Raw genomic sequence first — 26,464 nt, forward strand, 5'->3', positions numbered from 1 at the left:
TAACTGCCATGGCTCCATTCTTTGGAATCCCGGGATTAGTAGTTTGGTGAGGTATTGACCCTGGTCTATCATAGAGCTCTGGTATCTCACCAAACTACAAATCCCAGGATTCTGTAGGATAGATTTATGGCAGTTAAAGTGGTGTCAGACTGCTGTATTTCTGCAGTGTAGACACACCCTGGATATCTTCCAGCATGGTTTTGGTGGAAACCGAAGTTCAACACCTCTGAAAAGTGCTGCTGAAGAAGGCTAGAGGAATCTCCTTTAGGCCACCTTCTGAGTAACTGCCATGGCTCCATTCTTTGGAATCCCGGGATTAGTAGTTTGGTGAGGTATTGACCCTGGTCTATCATAGAGCTCTGGTATCTCACCAAACTACAAATCCCAGGATTCTGTAGGATAGATTTATGGCAGTTAAAGTGGTGTCAGACTGCTGTATTTCTGCAGTGTAGACACACCCTGGATATCTTCCAGCATGGTTTTGGTGGAAACCGAAGTTCAACACCTCTGAAAAGTGCTGCTGAAGAAGGCTAGAGGAATCTCCTTTAGGCCACCTTCTGAGTAAGATCATGGCAGAAACAAGATTCATGTCTCCAGTGATTTCCAGCAAATAAACTGGATTTTTTCCCTGAAGAAATTACTAAATTCATACTTAGACTTAACAAGCAAAAATTACAAAAATCAAGCAAGAAAGAGAGTTGTATTTCAAAGTTGCATGAGCAAAGATGGAAGAGTTGAATAAACACTTTGGCCCTTTGATCTATGTATTGTCTATGTTGGGACAGATCGGTTCTTAAATTAAATCAATTCTTTCTTAAATTAAGTTCCTAGTTCCTTCCTTTAAGATATCTCTTCAGTTCATATTATCAGGTCCCTTCCCTGCTTTTCCCTCCAGTATCTGAGCAGGTCAAGTGGTAGAACCAAAAAGAAAACAAAAGAATCCCAGAGTAATAAGGCAAAGAGAATATCAAAAGCTCTCTCCCCACCACTGTGTAAAATGTAATACAGTATATCTTTCCACACTGACCCCACCTCCTGTCTCCTGGAAAATTCATTTATCCCAGGGGTTTTTGGATAGCAGCCATTGTTTATTTGTCCCCTTGTGGGTGGGCCAGGGAAAGGCAGTAAGCAGGGTATTTGCATTTTGTGAGCAACAAAGGGGTGAGGGGTGGGGAGAGCATACTAGCATGTGCTCTGGCTGAGAGTTGGCATCACTGAAAGTGAACCTGGATCAGATTCCATAATTTCAGGTATATTACTTTCAGCCAGAGTACAAATCCAAAGTTAGTGAGCAACACTTCCCCTCACTTACCTGCAAAATTAAATGCCTTTTTACTGTGGTTGTTCCTATGTGCCTTCAACTTGACTCTAGCATAGAGTTTTCTTGGCAAGAGCTTTTCAGAGGGGGCTTCTCATTCCTTTCCTCTAAATCTGAGAGAGTGTGATCAGAGTCCTACATAATCCAACACTCAAACCCCTATACCACACTGTCTTCCATTTTTTTTACTTCTCCTTTAGATAACTTTAACAAAGTTTAATCAGGACAGCCAAAGGGCATATCCTTGAACTGAGAGTATTTCTGTCTTGGGAGAAAGCAATCCAAGTGTAAAGAAGCAGTTGCTTCTTCAGATTTGCCCACATGTGCTCTTATCCAGCTCTGTTTGCAAATCTGACTAGTTCTGTATAGGTATGTGTGTTCCATAGGGTCCACCACAAATATGCAAACTTGTGTATGTTTACTTGTATCTGGTGTGAGAAGCACTATTATACATTATTGTCTGTTCCAGAAAAATATGTTTTTTGACTCAAAGAATGAACCTGAGATCTTACCCTAGCATTCCTTCTTTCAGAGAAACATGCATAGTTTGGGGGGGGGGGGGGGCGCTGAAAAACAAGGGTTTCAAATTCTAGCAGGACAGAAAATGTATATTAAAATGTGTATATTTGGATTTGAGTGCTGCAGTGATCAAAGAATGGAAAACAAGAGCCTATGGAATTAGTATGAACTACTGTCACAGGTTTCCACAAAAACCTCTGCACAAGATCTCTACAGTGTTCCTTTCTTATTATTTTGATGGATGAAATAATTCTAATTACTTGTTAATAAAGAGGGGAGGCTCATGAGTAAAGAGTAGAATCCCAATATACAAACAATGCAAGCAGCCCATAATGTTGACTCTGAAAGAACTTGTATGTTTGAGAAAAATGTTTGTAAGTAGATACTGTACAGTGGCAGCTTAAAACATGTCTACTCCATTAAGTTCCTCTGTATCCACATGGAACTTACTCCTTTGTATGAAATTTGTATGAAATTCCCCAACTGACTGTTACAAATGTATTTGGCTGCAACCCCTGTCATCCCAAGGCATGTCTGAGGATGATGGAAGGTATAGTCAAACACAGTGAAGAGCACCAGATTGGGTAAGATTGTCCAAGTTAGGATTGTAGCCTTAATGGATTTCTAATAAAACGCCTGATCTACCCCACCTACTCACTCATCCCGGTCCTTTGCTTACTGAGATTTTGGAAGTGTTTTACTAAGGCCTCATCTACATGTTAACTGAAGTAGACACGTCATGCCACAGTTCCCTCTTCACTTTAGGTTCCTACCTTTCCACATTATGATAGTTATAGACCAACTGTTTTAATAATGAGTGTTATCATATCACATAAACTCAGCCCAAGAAAAAAGGAGTCTGTTTTATGCAGCATTCTTTTTGCATTTTCAGTTTCATCATACGTCAACATCATAGAGAGCTCTCACAGGTTGGTGCCCTTCTTTGTTGCTTTGGGGCACACTCATTGCTTACCTTCTTGACTTTGGCTGTTTTACACTTGCCAAACATTTAGTGACACTTGGCTATAGTTTCTGTCCAGTATTTTTCTTTCCCCAATTGCTGCATCAACACCTTTAATGTCTCTGACTTGCACTCAGAAAGAAACCTCTTCTTGGAGGAATGGCTCTCATTCCTCACCTTTGGGATTAGTATTTCTTGTTTCCCATTCTAATCATTCTTGCTTGGATAGGATATTTGTGAGTGAGGCCATCAGCATTCACTTGAGCTACTGTGATGAGACTGTAAAGCTCTTTCCACATTTCCTGGCTTTGCTCACTCCATAATCCCTCTATTTCCAAGCCTATTGTTAGCCCAGCACAAAGGAGCCAGCCAGCCAAGGCCTCTTTGTCCCTGGCCAAGGGTAGGATGGAGCTCCCAGTTTGCTCTGCATACTTGTCACAGTCTTACCCCCATTGTATGTGGGGGGAAGGGGCAGCACCAGCTTGCCAAGTGTTGACAGTCTATAATGAATCAGCCCAAGAGAGCAATATCGAGCTGTGGGGTCACTGGGGAACAGAAGGCCTGCCTTACTTAGATGAGGAGTGCATTTTCCAGCCTCGATAAGCAGCAATGGCCATGGCTGAGTAGCCTATCATTCCATGCAGGGCTGCCTGCTCCAGTAACCCAGCTGTCAGTTTAACTCTGGACACAGGCAGTGGGGAGGAAATTTATTGTGGGTAACTGATTTGGAACATTGCTGCAGAAATGGTAAGTCATGGGTCAAAAGCATTAATGGTTGACTACCTAGCTATTGAGACTTTCTGCCTTGGGATCAGTGAGAATTGCAAGGTAGACTTGCATATGGGGCTGATGGGAAGTTCAGTGCAAGAAAGGGAGAGGGAGAGAGGTAAAGAAATGTTCTCAGAGAACACTTGCTCTGTTAGTGTACCTTACCTTACCAATGTTCCTCTTCCTGCATAGACAGGATGAACAGGGCCACTGATAGAGTCATTGCATATGTTAATGGTAGTTGTAGATTCAGAAAAACAGTGTGGTGTAGTGGTCTGAGCATTGGTTTCCAATTCTGGAGAACAGGGCTAAAATGCTGCTCAGCCATGGAAACCCACTGGGTGACCTTGGGCAAGCCATACTCTCCCAGCATCATAGGAAGGCAAAGGCAAACCCCCATCTGAAGCAATCTTGCCCAGAAAATACCATAATATGTTTATATTAGTGTCACAATAGGTTGGAAACAACTTGAAGACACACAACAACAGTAAAGTTGTACGTTTTATTTTCAAGCTACAGAATTTGCCTTTTTGTGGCATCAGCCTATGGAATCCTGGGATTTGTAGTTTTGTAAAGTATTCAGAATTATCCGTCAGAGAGCTCTAATGTCTCACCAGACTACAAATTCCAGCATGCTGTAGGGTGTAGCCATGGTAATTAAAATGGCATCCAAGTGCTATAACTGTATAGTATGAAAGAGCCCTTAGTGGGACAGGAGGCCGCCATCATGGCGCTGCTTTTATGTGCTAAGGTTTGGGAGCATGCGGTTGGTGCGTGCTCCTGAACCCTTGAATTGGCACTGGCACGCCCTTCCTGCCCATCTGTCTTGGGCCTAAGTTCTGAGCAAATGTGTGCAAAATTGGTCTTGGGCACAGACTGTTTTTCCACATGAGCCTTCAAAATTGTTGAGATTTTTTCTCCCTCATCCACAGCCCTACCCCAGGCATATGTGGTAAGGGCATGAGAGAGAGCACATGGTTTCTCATAGACTCTACTTCCTACTTGCACAAAGAAAATGAGCATGTCAGAAAAGGGTTAAACTAAAGTCATTTCACAGCATACTAGGAGGGGGGTTATAGTATTGTATTGTTTTTTAACATTTAACTGTCCAGTCTGAAGTGGTACAGTCCAGGAGAACTGCCATAATTGACAATGGAACAGTCTTCTCTGTTGGGAATGTAGAGGAATGTAGAGGAAATAGTGAACAAAAATGCAAAGTATTCATCTCTACTGTCATTCTTGGCTAGCTTGTGGAGTTCACCTTAATGCAAATATAGTTTATTGGCAGGCAGAAGGGTGTCAGTGTTCTCAAGGGAACACATAAGGGAAGGTGACATAGTTCCATTAAGGAATTTCCCAATGGAAGAAGCATAGGATCATGTACCACCTGTGAATAAGGTTAAACATGTTTACCAGAAACGTTTAAATTGTGTGCTCCTTTTTCCATTTCTCTCTTTGTTCCTGATCTGGTGCCAGGAAGCTCAGTTTCATGATCCTAGCAGTTAGTTTCTTTGTGTCATCAGAGGATTGCAAAAAGCAGAAATGAAAAGGCATCTGACTATAGAGAATCAATCTGTTAGTCATTCAGTTAGACACGGATGACTATATCTGATTCTTGCCACGGAGCTCACCTCCAGATTTTTTCCCCACTTCTTTGCTCTATACAAGATTCCTCAGAAGCAAGACACATTGCCTTCCCCACCCTGCATATCCATTTGCTGCTACAGTACTATGAAACCTATAGCATCTTTTCTGCTGTATCGCCACAGTTTATGCTGCCACAAAAAATAGCTTCATTTTTGCAAGGGTAGTTGAGCTTTGTTTCTCAGGAGAACTGAAATCCTGTCAGAATTCTGGAAATGTGCTCCTTGTGCTGCCATCATTCCCCACAGAAATATGAGTATTTTTGCATGGGTGGCAGGTTTGCTGTGAACCTGCTTGAGGGCTGGGTAGGCACTAAAGTGCCTAGGTGGCTCACAATTTGCCCACTCCAGTCTGTAAAGCGCCACATCTAAAACTTTTCAGGTGTGTATGTAGTGAGATCTTGTAGCACCTTTAAGACTAACTGAAATAAAGACACTGGCAGTATGAGCTTTCATAACTTCAGTCTACTTCATTAGATACATTTGTTTACTTCCTCAGATGCAAGTGTGTGCATTTATGTGTGTCTCGGATGGACAGGCTGTTAGGCTTGTGAACATACATCAAGTTGACAACTCATCATCATCTCCTGATTGACAGTTGATTTTAACCGCTGCTGCCACACTGCAGAATTAATGCAATTTGACATCACTTCAGTTGCCATGGCTCAATGCTATGGAATCCTAGGATTTGTAGTTTGCCATGGCACCAGAGCTCTCTGACAGAGAAGGCTAAATATCTCACAAAACTACAAATCCCAAAATTCCACAGCATTGAGTCATGGCAGTTAAAGCTGTGTCAAACTACATTAATTCTGCAGTGTAGATGCCACTGAAGATAATCTTGCCATTTGTCATTGCGCTCACTGGTTTGGCTAATATATTACAAGATAAATTTTTGGACCATAATACAATTGCTAGTCCCAGCTAGAGTAGACCTGCTGAATCATTGGGAATTACTTAAGTGTTGACTAACCAATTCAGTTGATTCAATCAGTACATCTACTCTTGATGGGAACTAGCAATAGGGCTTAGGCCTTGGCAATTTGGCTGTACTAGCCCCACATGGAAACAACAGCATGAAGTCACCTTTAACTCCCATTACAAGAATGCATAAACTAACATACTCTCTGAGTGCATTTCCTCCTTCTAGGTACCCAAAGGTGTGGAACAGAGAAGGAGCAGCTCTGATAACAAGTGATCTTATGTTAGAAAATGAAGCAGAACCCAGAGTGCTATTACACTGCCTTGATCAATAACAAAAAACACCTTTTTATGCCTTAGCTGTGAAAGTGCCCTCCATCCCCACCCAGCTAGACATTTTTTCGATTTGGATAGATCAGTGTGCTGCCAATATTTGATTATGTGAGATGCATTCTTATTTCTGATTTGACCTGAATTAGTCATGACTCCAGTTTTCCTGATTTCTTGACTTGCTTTTAGTTCTTCTGAGCTTCTTCCCTGGGTTCCTTAGGCTATCTCAGGTGCATTCTTTCCTGACAAAAACTTGGCTGTAGCTTGATAGTTATTGTCATAAGCCCTGCTATAAAATGCATGGCTTCAGTCTTAGATTTCTATTTCAGGAAGTAGTGATCAAATCCTTGTAATTATGTGTAGCCATCTTATCATCTGCCAGCGCATTCGCCATTTGAAATGCCCATGCTGACATTCTTACTGATTATTTGGTGGCGGTTGCTGGAGTTTTCTATTGACAGCATGTGGCTGTCAATAGAAATTGCTTTTGTATGCTCAGCCTCTGCACTTACCCCTGCTCTTGTTTCTTGCTTTGTTTACACACGCAGCCACATGCAGCCAAAATTAATGAATGGAGGGTTGAGTTGGGGGAAGGGTGCCAGGATGAGTCACAGCTGAGCTCAGCCTACTTGGGTGCTCCTTTGTGCAAGCGAACTGCACACCTAATTGCAAAGGAATGCCTTTGTTAGGCTCAGCCTACTTGCTTGGGGGAAATCATGGTAGCGGCAGCTTAGCAACAACCTACAGAGCTGGAGTGATTTCACACAAGACAGATTTCCCTCCTAAAAAATTCATATAGGAAATAGTGCAAATGCCACATGTTTGTCCCATCATTTTCTCCTGTGTATGCATAACAGACTTAAAAGTGTTAGACTGGGACCTCCAAGATCCAAGTTCAAGTTTCTGCCAAGTCACGAAACTCACTCAAGTCTAATTTGTGCTGCAGAAATAATGCAGTCTAACTACCATGGCCCAATGCTCAATGAATTCTGGGATTTGTAGTTTTGTGAGATACTTAGCCATCTCCATCAGAGAGCTCAAGTGCCACAGCAAACTGCAAATTTCAGGATTACCTTGCATTGAGCCATGGCAGTTAAAGCAGTGTCAAAACTACATTGTTACCACAGTCAGACTCACTCCGGAGGGTTGTTGTAAGAATCAAAGCTTGGAAGCAGTTAATTAAAATGAAGGGGGGAAAAAGGCACCAGTAACAATGTGTTGTTGTTGTTGCAGTTATGAGGGGGTAATGAAGTCACATTTCAAAAATAGCATATCATAGAATCATAGAATCGTAGAGTTGGAAGAGACCACTAGGGCCATACAGTCCAACCCCCTGCCATGTAGGAAATCCAAATCAAAGCATCCCTGACAGATGGCCATCCAGCCTCTGTTTAAAGACCTCCAAGGAAGGAGACTCTATCACCCTCCGAGGGAGTGCATTCCACTGTCGAACAGCCCTTACTGTCAGGAAGTTCCTCCTAATGTTCAGGTGGAATCTCTTTTCCTGTAGCTTGCATCCATTGTTCCGGGTCCTGTTCTCTGGAGCAGCAGAAAACAAGCTTGCTCCCTCTTCAATATGACATCCTTTCAAATATTTAAACAGGGCTATCATATCACCTCTTAACCTTCTTTTCTCCAGGCTAAACATCCCCAGCTCCCTAAGTCATTCCTCATAGGGCATGGTTTCCAGACCTTTCACCATTTTTGTCGCCCTCCTTTGGACACGCTCCAGTTTCTCAATGTCCTTTCTGAATTGTGGTGCCCAGAACTGGACACAATATTCTAGGTGGGGCCTGACCAGAGCAGAATACAGTGGCACTATTACTTCTCTTGATCTAGACACTATACTTCTATTGATGCAGCCTAAAATAGCATTGGCCTTTTTAGCTGCCGCATCACACTGTTCACTCATGTTCAACTTGTGGTCTACTTGGACTCCTAGATCCCTTTCACACGTAGTTTCATTCAGCCAGGTGTCACCCATCCTATATCTGTGCATTTTATTTTTCCATCCTAAGTGCAATACCTTACATTTCTTTGTGTTGAATTTCATTTTGTTAGCTTTGGCCCAGCTTTCTAGTCTATTCAGGTCATTTTGAATCTTGATCCTGTCCTCTTCATTCCCTTGATCAAAAGGGAATGAAGTTGTATGTTGGTTTAATAAGTAACATTTTCTAGTTAGGGTTTCCAACATTTTTTGGGATTTTTTTTGGGTGTTATTTTCCTGTAAATTCTAAGCTATTTTTTTAAAAAAAAGTAACAACATTGAGCAACATATTACTTGTGCTAAATTGAGCTTCATGTTGTAGCTGAACTCCACTTTTGTGGATACCCAAAGCCACTGTCAATCCCCTAAAGACCCCTGAACCTCTCATTTAAAAAAATGCATAGTCTTTTGGGGCTATTTTTCATTGTAAAATGTTTTAAAAGTGAGGAAAACTACCCGCAAACATAATGTTTTAGCTGTACCACCCCAAACCACCTAGACCTCTACCAAAAAATTACCTGGTTGGGTAAAAAAACTTGCGCATAAGAAAAGCACTGGTGCAAAGTTGCCTCCTGCTCAGTCACTTCCCCATTTCAAACACTACAGTGGTGGATGGGAACAAATAATTTATAAAGTAACATTTCAAAGCTCTAGTAAGGATAAAGAGTGAGGAGGAGAGTTATGTACACTTCCTGGAGCACAGGAAAGGTGAAATATAAATGTAACAAACATAAGAATAAATGTGGCAAGAAATCACAATTGCCTATGACCTGCCTCTGTGTGCAAATGTTTGCAGGGGATAATTGTTTTTAGGTATATCCTAAGATACAGTGTAATATCCTGTATCTAGTTCTTTGCATGACTAAGAGAACTGATTTTTTTTCTTTTGCTTTCCTAAACTCTCAGCCACTCTCACTTCTTTTTTGATGGGAGCATTAGGGTGCATTTGCACTGTAGAAATAATGCAGTTTGAAACCACTTTAAATTCTGTAGCTCCATCCTATGGAATCAAGGGTTTTGTAGTTTTGCAAGGTCTTTAGCCTTCTCTGCCAAAAAGTCCTGATACCTCTACAGCTATAAATCCCAGGATTTTGTAGGCTGGAACCATGGCAGTTAAAGTGGTGGTCAGCTGTATTATTTCTACAGTGTAGATGCAACCTTAAAAGTAAAGGTATTCCCTGTTGACAAGGTTGTCAAGTTGTGTCCGACCATAGGGGGTGGTACTCATCTCCATTACTAAGCTGAAGAGCTAGCACTGTCACAGACTACTCTGTAATCGTGTGGCCAGCATGATTGCACAGAACACTATTTACCTTGCCACCGGAGTGGTACCTATTTATCTACTTGCATTTGCATGCTTTCGAACTACTAGGTTGGCAGAAGCTGGGACTAGTAATGGGAGCTCACCCTTAGATGGATTTAATTTCATTAGATCCAGTCAATCAGCTTAGCTCACCATTTTCCATCCTTGGCATGGATGTCTAGAGGTAACACTGAGAGATGCTGGATATTGGAGATGGTGGTTCATCTTTCTCTTGTGCTCAACAGGTTTGCCACAAAAGAACGGGAGGGGCTTCTTCTCTACAATGGGCGCTTCAATGAGCGGCATGATTTTGTGGCACTGGAAATTGTGCAGGAGCAAGTTCAGCTTACTTTCTCAGCAGGTATGATAGATTTCCACCTTGTCATTGCCCTGGCAGTCCTCATCCCCTTCCCTTTCTGTTTGTAATAATTCTGTCTCTAGTTCTGGCAGTGCAGGAGGAACTCTCCTCTGTGACCCACCAGTGGGGGCCATACAAAGTGGGAAGTCACAGGAGAAGACCTTCTCAGCAACCCAATTATGGACTGCCACCAATGTTGATTTCTCTCCAGTGCCAAGCTTAAGTGTGGGGCTGTACAGCTGGGTGGTATCCAGCCACCCCTTTAGTGGCTGGATCAGTGCCGCAGCAACTGGATGCTGCGGCATCGATCTAGCCTCCAGAGAGCGCAAAAAAGGGCATGATAGCCATGGCAGCATGGCTTTGTGATGCCCTTTCGCTGGAGATACGCCATGATACCATGCTCTGTCTAGAAGGGCAGGCAGTGTCATGATGCATGTGGATGATGTGCTGTGGCTCTGCCTTAGGCCGGCACAAAGTGCTGGTCTGTATAGCCCCTAAGTCTCTTTATTAAAGCCTGTGGGGACTAATTTATTTCAGGTATACATGTACATGGTTTAAATTGTTCCAGTTTTTAAAGCTGCTCCTAAGTTTAATGTGTTTTGTCTTTTTAACATTATTTATATTTCACACCACCCTGAGATCCTGTGGTAAAGGGCATGATAGAAGCATTCAGACAAATAAAACAAACATCTTCCTTGCTAGGTTTCCTTTCCCTAATCTCTTGGACCTAACTTCCTTTCTTGAACCTAGGTCTTCCTGTCTCACTCCTCTTTTGTGCTACACTTGCTCCAGTACCACCATCATGACCACCACCATAGGTGTATAATAGCATGTGGCCCTCCAGATGTTGTTGAGCTTCAAGTCTCAGTATTTCTTATCCTTTGCTATGTGGGATATGACAGTTGGGAGTTGCAATGCAGCTCTTGAGGTGCAGAATACAAGCTCCCTCTTCAGAACCCTTGGGAGAAATAGCTATAGGATGAAGCATTCCCTTCTCAGTGGTTCGTTTTTCTGTCTCATCTTTCTTTCAGGTGAGTCTACGAGTACAGTATCCCCATTCATCCCAGGAGGTGTGAGCGATGGTCAGTGGCATACTGTCCACCTGCATTATTATAACAAGGTACAATCATAGTCATCTATGTGAGCCTGTTTGGGATCTTTGAGGGAGGTCTTTCCCTTGATTCCCTTGAGTACTTTGATTCTGCTGCCCTCAAAGGCATGTTTGGTGGGAACATGAGACAGGGCCTTGTCTGTGGCTGCTTCCATGGTGCAGATATTCCTTCTGAGGTCAGCAAGGCTGTTTCTCTCCCTGTTGTCCTTCCACTGGTATGTGAGGACCTTTGTATGAAGATGGGCTTTGAGAAGTGGAATGTTGGCTGAGGTAGAGGCTTGTAGCTGGCATGTAATCTACCTTTTAAAATTGCTTTCTGCTTCAACAATGTTGTAACATTATATTTTGTTTCATATCCATACCTACTTTAAACATATTTCACAGAGTCATAGAGTTGGAAGAGGCCATGAGGGCCATCCAGTCCAACTCCTTGCCATGCAGGAACACACAAAGCATCCCCAACAGATGTTTATCTAGCGTCTGTTTAAAAACCTCCAAAGAAGGAGACTCCACCATTCTCTAAGGCAGTATGTCAAACAGGAAGTTCTTCCTCGTGTTTAGGTGGCTATCATGTCACCTTTTAACCTTCTCTGTCCCAGGCTAAATATGCCCAGCTTCCTAGGTTGCTCCTCATAGGGCATGGTTTCCAGACCTTTCACCATTTTGGTTGTCCTCCTCTAAACATGTTCCAGCTTCTTGAATTGTGTGCCACCAGGAATCCAGGTTTGAGCAGAAAAGTAGGCTATAAATGAACAAACAAACAAATAAGCAAGAAATCATAACAAGGCTTGATGTGTTACTGCCGATACATAATCTCTCAACAGCCTGCATAAAATCTTTGAAGAACTCTGCCTGTTTTATCCCAATTCTCCCTATTGGTTCATCTTAGGGTCTTCATAAGTCAGAAACAACTTAAAGGCACACATCAACAACAATAACAACAACCCCACCCCCCAAAGTGCAGTGTATTAGTTGGTGACTTCTGTTGTTACCTGTTTGGACCCTGTTGCTCTGCCAGTGCTGCAGCAGAAGAGGATAAAGAGTAGGTTCTGGGTCATGAAAGGCTGGTGGGTGCTTTTGATCCTAGGGGTCACTGCCTTTCTGTTGTCTCCAAATGCCTGGATCCTCTTGGCTCCTGCCGATTCCAGCCATTAGCATTCATAGTGCTTTAAACACAGGGATTTGTGGGTTTGGCAGTCTCAGCATGATGAGGTCCCAAGAAGCCACTCTTCTAATGAGGTCTTTGCTGACAGGGGGCAGGAGGAGATGAGCAGCTGGTGCAATTGTCACAAGCAGCTGCCTGCTTTGCTTAATAAGCTTGGGTCTGAAAGGGGCTGCCCAGGGGAATGGAATGCCACTGGGGGCAAGGGAGGAGGATGCTGGGGGAAAGAGTGGTGGTCTCACCAATGTGGATGTGGCAGAGGCAGTATAGGCAGCATAGGCTGAAGATTACAAGGCAGTGAAAGAGGCAGGATTTCAGGGGGTCTAAGGCGCCACAGCAGGGGGAACACAGAGGAGCTGTTCCCTGCAGTGCCCACTTGCTGTGTCCTTGTGTTTGCCTGGCCCTTGTTCTCCCAATGAGTTAGGATGCATTTTGTAGGCTCAGTAGGTTTCCCATTCTGTTTTTCAAAAAGGCATCATGCTGAATCAGAACAACAAGCAGCCAGAGGGAGCTTAGCAGACAGAGACCTGGCCTGTACATGAGGGTCTAGACCTGGAATCAGTTTGCTGAATATGAGCCCTGACCACAGCCTGCCTGCATGATGGAAGGAAGTGCCCCAGAGAGAAGCTCAGGATTGCTGTGTTTCTTATGGCCTTTTGGGCAGAGAAACTAATGAAATGGTATATACCTCACTGGTGAGCTGAGACCACACATCTGCTTCTCCATAGCTTCTATGGCTTTGTGTGTTCAGACAGGGCCTCAGTCTTTCAGTCATTGTGAATATGTGAAACTCTCTCTTGGTACCACTTGGTCCCTGATACTGGAAATGTTGTCTTTTTAAAATACATCTTCCAGAAATGTATTTCTGCCAGCAGTGCAAGTAGTCAAAAAACAAAACAAAAGCAAACTTTGCATAGTTCTGCTGCTCATTAGGTGTCATTGCAACATGTTTCAAGTTTAAGGTCATGACCCATGGTTTAGGGTAGTGCTTCTTATGTTATCTGATGTGAAGACGGGCTACATTTTCCTTAATGTACCAGGGTGAGTTCTGTGTTTTTGCTCATAGACTACAAATGTTTCTTTCTTTCCTGGACATTCTCTAGTGGCCTACAGCTGATGGCTTTCAGATGTGCAATGATCCATAGACCACCACTTTGAGCAGCACTGGTTTAGGATAATGCACCAGTTGGGTACATGCAGCAATGACCACCAGAAGCAGGGTAGCAACTCCTTAGTACACACAATGGAATCAGACAACAGCCTCAGATGCTTAATGCTTCTTTTGCCTTGTCATAGTATTAGGTAACAAATGTATTAAAATACAAAGTAAAATAACATCCAAGGTGTTCCTTTGAGCTGCTTACACACTCTTTTCCTTACAAATGGGAAAGCTTCTGGGGAAGTTTTCCCCCAATCAGACTTCGTTAAGGAGTGGTACCAAAACAGAGGTCTTTATCACACAGGGACAATTGGAAGTAAAACAGTGATTATCCCATGAGAATCATGCATTCGCAATTAAGATTTTCACATGATGTCAGGAGAAATGGCAATTAAAGCAGCATTATCCGGGGAATATCTCATGAAAATTGTGCAATCACAATAAAAGTTTTCACACAATTTCACGATAAAAAGCTATTAAAGCACCATTATTCTGGGAATAACCAGGCAATAAATAGGAACAAATCATTCACGGGAAAATCCCATGAATTATTTTTGGCTGTTTATTGCATGGTTATCCCCTGGTTATTCCCGGGATAACGGTTCCTTTATCACACTATGTATGAAAATGTTAATCGTGTTTTAATCACGATTGCATGATTTTCACGGGATAATCACAGTTTAAATTACCAGTTTTCTCCCTTGTGATAAAGTCCAGAGTTTCACATATTCTTAGTGCAGAGGAGCCTTCTGGTGGAGTCCTGCTGCATGCTGCCACTTGACAGCACTTTGTTTGGGATGGGGAGTTGGCCTTCCCACTCCTGGGAATGTTTCTGAACTCAGGCGTCACTGCTGATGAGCTGGATTGCCTGCGGGAGCTTCACCCAAGCACACTGTCTTTGTGCCAGCAGACAGTTACTGCTTGCTATCTACTGTGGGAGGCTGCCAGCTTCCAGTGCTGGCAGTGAGTACCACACACTACTGAGAGCTTCTAGTTGCAGATCTCTGAGCCTTTTTTTAAAGGCGCAGGTCCACAAACACAGTGTGGCAAAAATAGGATTGAGGGCACTTGTATCACCTGCTAGTGGATAGCTTGCTCATGAAGAGTTGTAACTGGTATAACTTATCAAAGGAAAGTTAACAGAGGTGCTGAGATCTGTTTGGTGGCCTGGAGACCAAAAGCCATGGACTGGAAAACCATGGCAGAGGAAGGGTGTGGTACCACCACTGTTCCATGGCCTTTTATTACTCCCTGTCTCGCCCACAGAAATCCATTACTCAGGATCATTTGTGGAAATATTCCTGTGGCCTTTCTTGTCTTGTTTAACACAAATCAACCAAAAGCTGAACTAGTAATTAAGATGGTGGGGACTGTAAGGCTAACTATTCAATCCAGAACAGGTTTTTTTTAAATAAAACAATACAGGGGAAATAAGGAAGGTGTATATTTGATCTCTTCCCTAATTAGGTAGGTGTGCTGTCCTTGGCTTATTATGTTAGTGAAAACAAATGCACACTGACTTTCATTAAAACTCTCTGGTGGTTTGGTGCTTCTCTCTTGCTATGGATGAAAAACCCTCAACAAAAGTACTCCTTTTTTATGGCTTAACTTATGACCAACCCTTCATGTCCTGGCAAAGGAGAACAAACCTTGGATTTCCATTTCCTTCCTCTCAAATGGGAATTCTGACAAAATATGCATAGCAAACAAAGCCAATATTAATCTTAGTCCAAGCATGTAAAGGCCTGTGGTATCCTAGAGCATATCTTGCCTCCTTATGCTTAATGCAGAATCTGGGACAAATTTGAAACAAGGCCTTGTGTTTCCCTTCCACCTCATTCCATAAACAGGATGCTTCCTCATTAGGACAAGGGGCATGCTGTTTCCCCCCACTGAACCCCACAAAAACTGGGGAACATCTTATTAGCCTATGGCTAATCCAGCCTTTCTTTCACTTTTGCTGAAAACAAGCTTACCTCTTGGGATTTCTCAGTAAATGGGCCATAGAACAAACATGGATATATCAGCAGCATGTGCTGTTTGCATTGCCCTGGGCACATTGGCACATCTCATTTTGTTATGTGGCCAGCTGAACTGGATTATGTGCATATTTATGGGAGGCAGAAAGGGGTAGATTCATAGGGAGATTTTCTCCTCTCTTTCTCTGTCTTGGTGGAAAGGACTGTGGGAACTGTGGCTGAATGCAGAACCATTTGCCTTTAATGGGTTTAGGCTCAATCTGCATAGCTGGAGAAACTTTTTAAAAAAATGAATGTTCAGAATGTGGATTGCATAGTTTAGGACAGTTTTCCTTGGCCTGGTGCTCTCCAGAGATGTTGGACTACAACTGCTTTCCTACCCAGCAAGCATAGTCAATCCTAGTCAGGGTTGATGGGCATCATAGCAAAACACATCAAGAGGACAATAGCCTGGGAAGGCAGGCTGAAAGAGGGGAAGAGGATGTGTTTTTTATTGACTCAATTCATGGTGGGTTACCTGAGGACATATTACATTACTACAAAGCTCTCTGTAATGCAGAAAAAGGAAAGTTTGTCTCCCAAGCTCATGAATGCTTAGATTTCAAAGTAATTGTAATGTACTCAGGCCAAGAATGTAAAAACTTCTCAACTGGTTCCCTGAAGTAAGAACTGCCTCCAAGCAAACAGATCAGAGAAGGCATCTTTATCTTTTGTACATGAGAGCTTGTTTCTGACTACAAAATATGCATGGGTGTGCAAGATATGCTACATTTGAATGGTCTGGGTGTGCCTCACTTGGCATTTTCTGTCTAAAAGTAGGACCCTGTACTTTCTCAGATGCCTTCATGTGGATTCTGCAGCGAGGGCTACAGTTTATCTGCATGCATGCCATTTATAGATAGGACCATACAGATGAGACTGTTAAGTGTACACTAAAATACAGATTTATTGTGTTCAAAGTATTCAAGGTCTGAGGAGTTGCCCTAGATGTTTCTGCTGCCAGAGGCAGGAGGGAGAATAAGTCATGCCTTAAGCATTGAGCTGAGCTATTTCTCTCTCCTCCCCTGCCCCCCGCCATTTTGTTTTGCATGTTTGGTGGGAAAGAGCAGTTCAAAGGCTGAGGGAGGTTTTGGGATGCTTGCCAGTCCCTTGGTGCTGTGCTGTGACCTGTTGCCATGACCACACCCTTCTCTCCTCTCTTTCCCCCCCAGCTGCATTTCTCTCTCTTTGTCTAGAGCTGTCCTGTTTCCTTGCCATGGCCTTTGAATTCCTCTCCAAATTCTATAGTCCAGATCTGCACAAAAAAGGCACCAATGACCTGTGTTTTTCTCCTGCCAGGCGTGGGGGCCCTTGGGTTGAACATCAGTTGAGTGGGCAAACACAAAGGGGAGAGAGACAGTCCAGAAGTTCTGGCTGTGTCACTTACACGCCCAAGTGACATTGTACTCTGACAGGCTGCAGTTTTTACAACAGCAATCTTTTTGTATTTAATATATATCACATCTTAATATATATAAACTATGCATTTGCTCGGGACCCAATGTAGTGTAATAGTTTGAATGTTGGAAGTTTGAAACCCCACTTGGCCATGGAACCAGTTAGCATTACTGGGAGGGTGCAGGGTGTTGGGCACCTTATCGGGGCTGCCACGGGGCCATGTGTGCAATTCACTTGTGTTTGTGTGTGTGCTCCTGTGCATGCACGCTCCTATGTGGGGTCCGTGTGCCAGACATCCCACCTCCCAGAAACTCTGTCTCCCGCACTGGGTGTCACCAAGTCGGGTGACATCACTGCATGGAACCCTAATGGTTCACTCTCTCAGCTTCAGAGGAAAGCAAGGGCAAACTTGCTCTGAACAAATTCTGCCATGATAAATTCTCCTTAGGCTTGCCGTACGTCAGTGATGACTTGAAGGCACACAACAACAATGTATTTGAAGAGAATTGTAGAAAACTCCCATCCTCATTGGTGCCCACCTATAATGAAATAGAGACATTGCAGTGGGAAGATTGAAGGAATAACTGAAGACTAACTGCTAGAGTGTGATGTTCAAATCTGGGGTTAATTTGGTACTATTCTTTATTCTGTGGTGATACAGTATCCAGTTGGAGATTTTTAATTTGATTATGGACACATTAACTTATTAATTTCCCTCAAAATAATTGAGCTTTAATTTTTGCTCATTGTTATTCTGTGCCTTCAAGTCTTTTCTGACTTGTAGTGACCCTAAGGCAGCCCTATCATGGGGTTTTCTCTGCAAACTTTGTTCAGAGGGAGTTTGCCCTTGCCTTCCTTTGAGCTTGAAAGCGTGTGACCTGCCCAAAATCAGCCAGTGGGTTTCCATGGCCAGGTGGAGATTTGAACCCTGGTCTGCCAGAGTCCCAGACCAATTATCAAACCGCAATATCACCCTGGCTCTCAATTCTTGTCTATTTTTATGACATTCAACTCTTTTTCTTCTTTCCATGTAAATTTAAGAATGCTGTTCTGCTTCTTAACTAGGACTGCCATATAGAACACTGGTGAAGGCTTCTGTAACTTTAATGGTTGTGGAGAAGCAGGATTTCAGTAGATGTTGTTTAAGATTCACTAAAGTGTGCAATGTTGTATATGTTTGGATTAAACCCTGAACTTGGGTGCACAGTTTTTGATAGTTGCCAGAAATGTATTTCCATAGCTGAGGGTGGTGTGCCAAGTATCTGTGTTCCTTGAGATGTTTGTGCAGTGTGCACATATTATAGTCATATATGTGTATTTTCTATGCATCTGAAAGATAGATGAGACAGAATTTAGCATAATGAGAATTTCAGATTTACCTTTTTAGGAGAAAAAAGAGAGACTTTTAGCCTTTATTGCTAAAAAGCTTATAAACCACAATTCTACTGGGAGGGAAGAGGCATCAGCGATGCTGATTGCATGATGCCACTTCCATAGCTGCCCTGTGCCCCCCCATCCCTTTTCATTCATGAGGAAAACCCATGAATGAACTGCCAATCGCACAATGCCACGGATGCAGAAAGCCATTCCTGGGGCACTTGCGTGATTGGCAGTCATGTGGTGTCACTATCCCCTTCTCCCCCTTACCTTCCTACCCCTAGCTGTTTTTAACATCCCTCCCCACCCACCCCAAGTTTTTGTGCAATTCGGGAGCCTTGAAGCCTCAAAAAATTTTTGAAAATGTTTTAAAAAGATTAAATCAGTGCTGCAGAGCCTTGGAATTGCACAAAAAAAGTTGATGTAAAAACCAAAACCAAAAACAAAAACCAAACAAAACCATGTTGAGTAAATAACAAGGGAGAGAGGGCAGGATCAAGGGAAAGGACAGGAAGAAAGTGCAATGGGAGCAGCAACCCCATCATGCGAATAATAATAATAATAATAATAATAATAATAATTTATAGCCCGCCTTTTCACAGGTGATCAAGGCGGGTTACAACATCTAAAAACAGTGTTTTACATATCAAATTTAGTTAAAATTAATGAAAGAAGTGTGATGATGGCTGCTCAAAACTGTTATGTTGCCATTTTATTTTTGCTTACATGATAGCAGCATGAAAGGGGCCGGTGTGATAATGTCCTGTGAGACATGTGGAAACAGGTGGGCAATACCTGCTAATTGTTCAATATTAGTGACTGTATTAGTATCTTGGATCTATTTCAATAGATCAGATTATTTAGTTCTCCCCAGGGGTGTATACACAATGCACAGTTTTATTGCAAATTCATTATCTAGAACAAGTTCCAGTTCTGTTGTTACAACTGGTAATGTTTGTTAGAATTTCTTCTTCATATAGAAATGGTGAAATAGCAAAGGAGAAATTCTGTCCCCTTACCACTCTGCTTGTTCAGTGCTCAGCATCATAGATGTGTAGAGTGATTCAGAAGTATCTGACCCCAACATTCTGCTGCTATCTTAGCAGTTTTTCTAGAGTGTTCAGTAGGTATGTTATGTCTTTTTAACGCAGAAGCAGGAACTGGCTCTTGTGTATCATGCCAATATACTGAAAGTTGATTAGGAAAGCATGCTAAAATTATATATTCTAGGGATGGTCTGTATTCTGAGCAGGGCAGCAGGGTGTGTGTGTGTGTCCCTTCTGTGCAAGATGGAAGGGCATTGTATGGTTGTTTTTTTCCCTTGCTTTGAAAGCTTGCAGACAATGTCCTGCTCTTCCCTCTTCCCTACTTGATTGTGCTGCTATGAGGTTGGGTAGCCTTTAACTGGCAGCCTTGATGTGTTCCAACCAAGTTCTGCTTTTTCTTCACAGCCTGTCATGGGGATGTCTGGAGTTCCACAGGGGCCTTCTGATCATAAAGTAGCTGTTGTGACAGTGGATGACTGTGACACATCAGTGGCCTTGAAGTTCGGTTCTCTCCTAGGAAACTATTCTTGTTCAGCTCAAGGAATGCAGTCGGGCACCAAGAAGTGAGAACTTTGTGTGCACTATAAATATACTTAATGAGCTTGTAGCAATGAATTAAGGAATAGGCAGGGTTAAATCTGATTCCACAGGGATTATTGTTCAGTGGAGAAATGCTGTCATTATGGTTGTGAAGAGAGTGCAGAAATGGGAGGTAGAGCTCTCCCACTGCCACCCTTTAGCTTATAGGGGGTCTGACATGGTGGGCAGGCAGTGTGTTACTGGTTGCTGCCATTTTTGTAGCAAGGGAGATGGTAACCTGCCCAAGCCACCCCTGTCATAAGTTCATGACTTATTTGAAATGTTAACACTGATTTCCTCAAGAGTATATAATATGCTGCACTTTGGACAGCATCATTTTTCAATGTTGAGCTCCTGTGCTCTTTAGTCTTCCCCTGCTACCTTCATCTACGCAGTGATCCCCAAAGTATGCCCTTCAAGATATTTTGAACTTCAGCTACCAGAAGCCTCAGCCATGTTGGCCAATAGTCTGGGATTCTGGGAGCTGAAGTCCAAAATCCCTTAAAGAACACAATTTGGAGACCACTGAACATTATAGTTCTCTTTTGCTAAAATCTCAACCCCCTTACCCTTTGTTTAGTTTCTCAGTATCTCCAACATCTCCAATTATATGTAACTTTGGTGCTTTTAGACAGCCTTATACTGAAGCACTGCAGCTGAACTAGTGAATCTTTCTATTAAGATCAGTAGGTGTCCCTTAATGAGCCGTTCCCTCTTTCATCCATGTCTCTCCTGAGTAATATCCATTTTGGCTTCCCAGGTCATTGGATCTGACTGGTCCACTGTTATTAGGTGGTGTTCCTGACCTCCCTGAGAACTTCCCGGTGAGAAACAGGCATTTTGTAGGCTGTATGCGGGACTTCCTGATTGACAATCGAGAGGTGGACATGGCCGATTTCATTGCCAACAATGGGACTGTGCCTGGTATGTGGGCTGGGGAGTAAGGTGGGTAAAGGATTTGAAGGGTTAACCTGATGGTGGGATTGCTGTGGTTGGCCCTCACAAAAAAAGCTCCCAAGAAAAATGCAGTAGTGTTTTGCCATGCCATTTGCCATCAACAGTGTTTTGTGCTACAGCAGGATTTTAAGAATGGGCTTCAACCCTGATCCTGCTCATCATTATTCTTATTAATCATTTCACTCTGTGATTCTAGTTCATGGGAAATCCTTTTTTGCTATTGTCCCTTCCAGTACAATCTCACATTCTCCTTCTAGGCTGTTCAGCGAAGAAGAATGTTTGTGACAGCAACACATGCCATAACGGTGGCACATGCGTCAACCAATGGAACACCTTCAGCTGTGAATGTCCCCTGGGATATGGAGGCAAGGACTGCAAGCAAGGTAAAGGACTGAGACTATGAAAGAAGGGGGACTTTGAGAGCATGGAAGCTATGGTGAAGCTGTTTGAACATCAGTCACCTGGGAAACTAGAACAGTTGGACGGGAGGGTTTTTGCTGACTCTTTCTTTTCAGAGTATTTTGAATAAGGTGTGGAATGTGAACAGAAGATCTCTTGACTGCTTCCTGCTTCCTAGGGGTATGTGCACTGGTTTAGGAGTGTGTGCTCTGAGAAATGTTTGTTGTCACTGCCAGATACTGTATGGAGAGAAGGACACTATTTCTGCCTTGCTTCAAGAAAGGATAGAAAATGTGCATTCATTATTAGACAGGGAAGAACTGTGACTCAGAAATGTTGGATATAGAATTGGTGTGGTGGTCCTAGGTGTGAGAGTGAGAGGCAGCTCACACATTCTTGCTAAGGCCTGGGAATGTAGGTAAACAGGAACTATTATTTGTACAGCTGCATGGGGCAAGAACCATTATACTGTGTGTTCTAATAAGGTTGTGTTCAGCCATCCATTAAAAGCAGGCAAAGATCAAGTCAGGGAATGGATGAGACAGAACCAAAAGCCAGAGCCTTCTTTAGGGAGGTGGTTGTCATGTTACTAAAGTATCTAGTAGTAGGACAGGTTAATGGTCTCATCTGTTAGCCCATCCCTTCATTGCCTCCCCTTCTTAATTTTTCTGTTCTGTGCTATTCCAATCATTTTCTACTGGAAGGGACAGGGGATTGATTAATATAGAATGCCTATTCTGGAGCTTCCAGTTGTCTAAGAACCCAGTTAGCAGCTTCAAGAAACCCAATGGGACCCTAGTGACTAGGAGTTAGCAAGTAACTCCTACTTTCTGTGTTGGAGGCTTAACAACAACAACAACACTAATAAATGGCTGGTAGTAATAAAACACAGATTAGATTCATTCATCTGGCAGATTCACTTTGTGCAAGTTAAATTATAAATGCTTTAAGGTGTGTAGATACTGATTTGTTCTACGCATACCTCCAGAATCCATTTTTATTACTAAACCTCTTTTTATTTTGCCTTTTTAAAAAAAATGCTTTGGAGTAGGAATCAGGATTTGCTCAGCCTACATGAAAAGAAAACAAGAAAGCACAGCCCCCATGACTTGTTCTACCCATGCAGCATGAGTAAATCCTGCTTTTAACCTTCAATGCACTGGAACACTCTTCTAGAACTGGGAGGAGTTGCTGTGTAGGTACACTACATGTACATCATGGTAACTCCTAGGGTATGGCAGCTTCTGGTCTTGTGGGCCATGAGAATAAATTCATTAGGGAATTTTAATATGTGAATATCAAGAGGAAAGCTCACCCTACAGTGAAAACATAAGATTACTGATGGGTCAGACCTAAGTCCAGTCTAGTCCAGAAATTTCTTTCCATGTTGTTCAAACAGATGCATGCAGGAGAGCCGCAGGCAGGAATGGGGAGGACAGCTATCTCCTTTTTGTGCTCCCCAGCAACTAATATACTGCATCTGATACTGGAGGTAACATATAGGCTGAATCTGCACGGCTATGGAATTCTGGGATTTGTAGTTTTGTGAACTATTTAGCATTCTCTATCAGAAATCCCTGGTGACACAACAAATGACAAGTCCCAGGATTCCATAGGATAAGCCATGACAGTGTCAGACTGCATTATTTCTATAGTGCAAATGCAGCCATAGATTCTTAGACTTTTACCTTTATAATTTATGGAGATATTATATAGACAAAAATATTTTTATCGTTGGTTTTAATTTTATTTTATAGATTTGGTCATTTTTAAATGTCCTGTCATCCAGAGTGCTGGAGACATGCATGTAATTTGTAAGAAGGACAACTGGGAGTTTCAAGCACAAATATATCTCAGGAGGCAAATGCAGCCAATGGGCCTTGTGTTGTTACCCTTGCCATAGGCAGTGACCAGAAATCTTAACACACATCCTCTCTTGGATCTATTTCCATTTTAGTCCCAGATAACTTTTCACTTATAATAGGATCAGGTGTTATTTTTCCTCAGCAAAAGCCATTTCAATTTCAAGATTTGGTGCAGAGAAACTTCTATTTAGAGGCTTTAAAGAGCCTATTCTATCTAAGGACCAATCCAGAATAGATGCTACAAGTGATGATGTTATTTCCTTAGTTCCCATAGGATTTGCCTCTGCATTAAATTGAGAGCATCTATGGGGGGATTTGCATCTGCAACTAGTAAAGTATTGAGTTATTTTTGATTGCACAACTTTCTCTTTTAGGAAGCAGTTTGAGAATGAAGAATGTCCAAAGTTATCATATCCTCACTATTCATGTTTATATTTTCTTATTAACAGTGGCAATATTGTTAGGGTCCTACTTATGGTCAATTTTTCTCGGAGCTGTCTGAAACTGGGTTTAGGTGGTCATAAGTTTATGTAAGCTTAACATCAGGTATTCAAGAGTGTACACATAAGACTATTATATCTAATGTGCCCTGTCAATTTAGGTTTCATAAAGAATGTGTATGGTAAAATAATTTTATAAGTTAAAAGTTAAAAAGATTCAGATATGATCAAGTAGGTCCAACAACAATAATCATATATAATACCCTTTATACAGTAACCTTTCTAAAAGCATAAATGAGTTAAATAAGTTAAAATAATTTCCATAGGCAGAAAAAATACAAACGGGCTGCATTTGGAGGACCCACGCCTCCGCCTCTGGTGTGCCCAAGGCCAAACGCCAGAACTCCTCCTCTGCCGCTGGGTTCTTCTCAGAGCAGGTGTTGGTGGAGGTTTTTTGTAGTCTCAGGCTGCATTTGGAGGACCTGCACTGCCTCTGGCTCCGAGGACTGGGGTGCGGAGGAGGAGAGCTCAGGTGTGCCCAAGGCCAAATGCCAGAACTCCTCCTCTGCCACTGGGTTCTTCTCAGATCCATGTATCATGCACATGTGGAAATTATTTTCTGGTAGCACATACACAGTAGTTCTGAATAATATGCTCCAGTAGTATATATACAGTAGGTCATACTTTTACTGATTATTTTTTTTATTTTATCCACTGAAGAAATGGCAAGTCCCCAACGTTTTCTGGGCAACAGCATGGTAACCTGGAGTAACTTGGCATTGGTCATTACACTTCCATGGCACATTGGGCTTATGTTCCGTACGAGGCAGAACAATGGCAACCTCCTGCATGCGGCAGTTGGTCAGCATTCTGCCATCACCCTTGGGGTAAGTTTCAAAATTGGAACAACATCCAACTGTCATCCTATGGCTTAGCGCCCTTAAGAAGTCTGTTTTGTTGTACAAATAGGAAGTGTGGAGATGGGGGGTGGTCTAGGTTGCAGGTTCCTTGCTCATCCATGAAGGACATAAGAAACAGATATATAGAGAGAGATCTTGTAGCACCTTTGAGATTACTGAAAGAAAGAGGTAAGCAGCATGAGTTCATAGACTTCACTCTACTTTCTTGGATGCATTTAGTCATAGCAGTTGGCAAGACTAAGGAGTTGATTCTCACCTTTCTTCAGGCTCATTTTTCTGGGCTTGGATGATTCTCCTTAGGAGAAAGAGAACTTTACCCAGGGATAGCTAGGCTCACTTTGTTCTTATCTCTTTCCCAGTTAAGTGAAGGGCATGTGGTGATGACTCTGTACCGTGCCAACAGCCAAGTCTCAGCACTCCGGCTTCATCAGGTGAAGGCAAATGATGGTGACTGGCACCACTTGCAGTTGGAACTGCACAGCAGCAAGGAACACCCAGAAGCTCACTGCCTAGCCATAATGGCTTTTGACTATGGTCTCCATCAGGTATGGTGAGCACCAGTGCTCAGGAAGACTAACAGATATTTAGTCCATTGCCTGCAAATCCTCTGGCCCGTAGGACTTTTCTGTCCAGTTCCTAAACATGACCAGTGCTGAGATTAATGGAAAGTAAAATCATTTATGATGTTGATCTGTATTCCCAGACAACAGATTCCCAGAATTCTAGTTCAGTTTATCATCACTTCTCTTCCGGCTAGACCTGAAATTAGGTGTCTTTCCTGGAAACATTTACAATGCCTCCCTCCCCCCTTACCTCATACAAAACCAACACACTGTCCATCCCTGCCTCCCTAGCATTTCTCTTGAACATTAGTCCCCTTATCAAGAAATTACAATGCAGTGATGCCAAGTAGCTGTTTCATCTGTTTTTCCTCCAGGTGGTGGTCAATATCAGCAGTGACTTGCATGGCCTGAAAGTGCGGAACTTAAGCATTGGTGCTGTTCTAGGAGAACAGGGTGAGCTACAGCAAGGCTTCCGGGGCTGTATGCAGGTAAGTGGGGGAAGGATCACACTGTGATGGCGCTCTCTGGTTTGCAAGTAATGCTCCATCATGATGGGTCAGCTATAGGCTTTGGCTTTGCTGTAACCAGTTCTCTCACTTGAGCCTTATGTTTGGTGACATATTTTCAGGGCTAATCTGATAGGCACTGAGTTCAACATTTTGCATAGTATTTTGAGCAAATTGTATGTATGTCACACTTCCTCTAGAAGTTGGTGTGTCTAGTGGAATGTTTATCATGATTTTGATATTATTATTTTTTTGCATTCAGTTGATCACAGAATGTACAGTGGGGGGTGTACAGTTCTCTGTGTAAGTGTATGCATGTGTGTCTAAAAAGCTGGGAGCCTAATTTACCTTTTATTAATGATGATAAGTTCTTATTCTACAGGTCCATTTTGGCAGCATGGCTAAAGCAAGCATGTTAGTAAGTCATAGTCAAAGCTTAGAAATTTTACTCTTTGAATTACAACAGCATATCATAACTGAGAGATTCTGGAAGCAGAGAGAGTAGTCCAAAAAATAAAAATTAAAAAAAAGAAGAAAGAAGAAAGAAGAAAGAAAGAAAGAAAGAAGTAAATTTCCCAAACTGTAGTTACAGGTTTTGTCTGAATTGTACTTTTATCTTTCTCTCTATGCCTGGACAGGAAAGGAGGTGTGATAGAGAGTTCTGTATAAATGGCAGTATTGCATGAGTTAGACAGTCCCATGCAACCTTTTTCTTTCTTTCTTTCTTTCTTTCTTTCTTTCTGCACTCACTCACTCACTCACTCACTCACTCACTCACTCACTCACTTGATGACACCATTTCTGGTTTATCCACCATGCAGATGAATGTGAGTTGGGTGTGTGGTCCCTCAGGTCA

General features: G+C 42.5%; 1 protein-coding gene across 2 annotated transcripts in view; it reads left to right on the forward strand.

Moving 5' to 3' along the window:
* The window catches only part of CELSR2 (cadherin EGF LAG seven-pass G-type receptor 2), a 126,407-nt gene that overhangs the window by 64,779 nt on the left and 35,164 nt on the right, over positions 1 to 26,464 (forward strand). For both annotated transcript variants that reach the window (XM_042462744.1, XM_042462745.1), the window contains exons 4-11: positions 9,996 to 10,111; positions 11,140 to 11,228; positions 19,785 to 19,942; positions 20,719 to 20,882; positions 21,173 to 21,298; positions 24,340 to 24,506; positions 24,899 to 25,084; positions 25,477 to 25,590. In XM_042462744.1, the coding sequence (XP_042318678.1) occupies positions 9,996 to 10,111; positions 11,140 to 11,228; positions 19,785 to 19,942; positions 20,719 to 20,882; positions 21,173 to 21,298; positions 24,340 to 24,506; positions 24,899 to 25,084; positions 25,477 to 25,590 (1,120 nt within the window). The remainder of the gene's footprint in view (positions 1 to 9,995; positions 10,112 to 11,139; positions 11,229 to 19,784; positions 19,943 to 20,718; positions 20,883 to 21,172; positions 21,299 to 24,339; positions 24,507 to 24,898; positions 25,085 to 25,476; positions 25,591 to 26,464) is intronic.

The sequence above is a fragment of the Sceloporus undulatus genome, chromosome 4 (genome assembly GCF_019175285.1).
Source record: "Sceloporus undulatus isolate JIND9_A2432 ecotype Alabama chromosome 4, SceUnd_v1.1, whole genome shotgun sequence".
NCBI lineage: Eukaryota > Metazoa > Chordata > Lepidosauria > Squamata > Phrynosomatidae > Sceloporus > Sceloporus undulatus.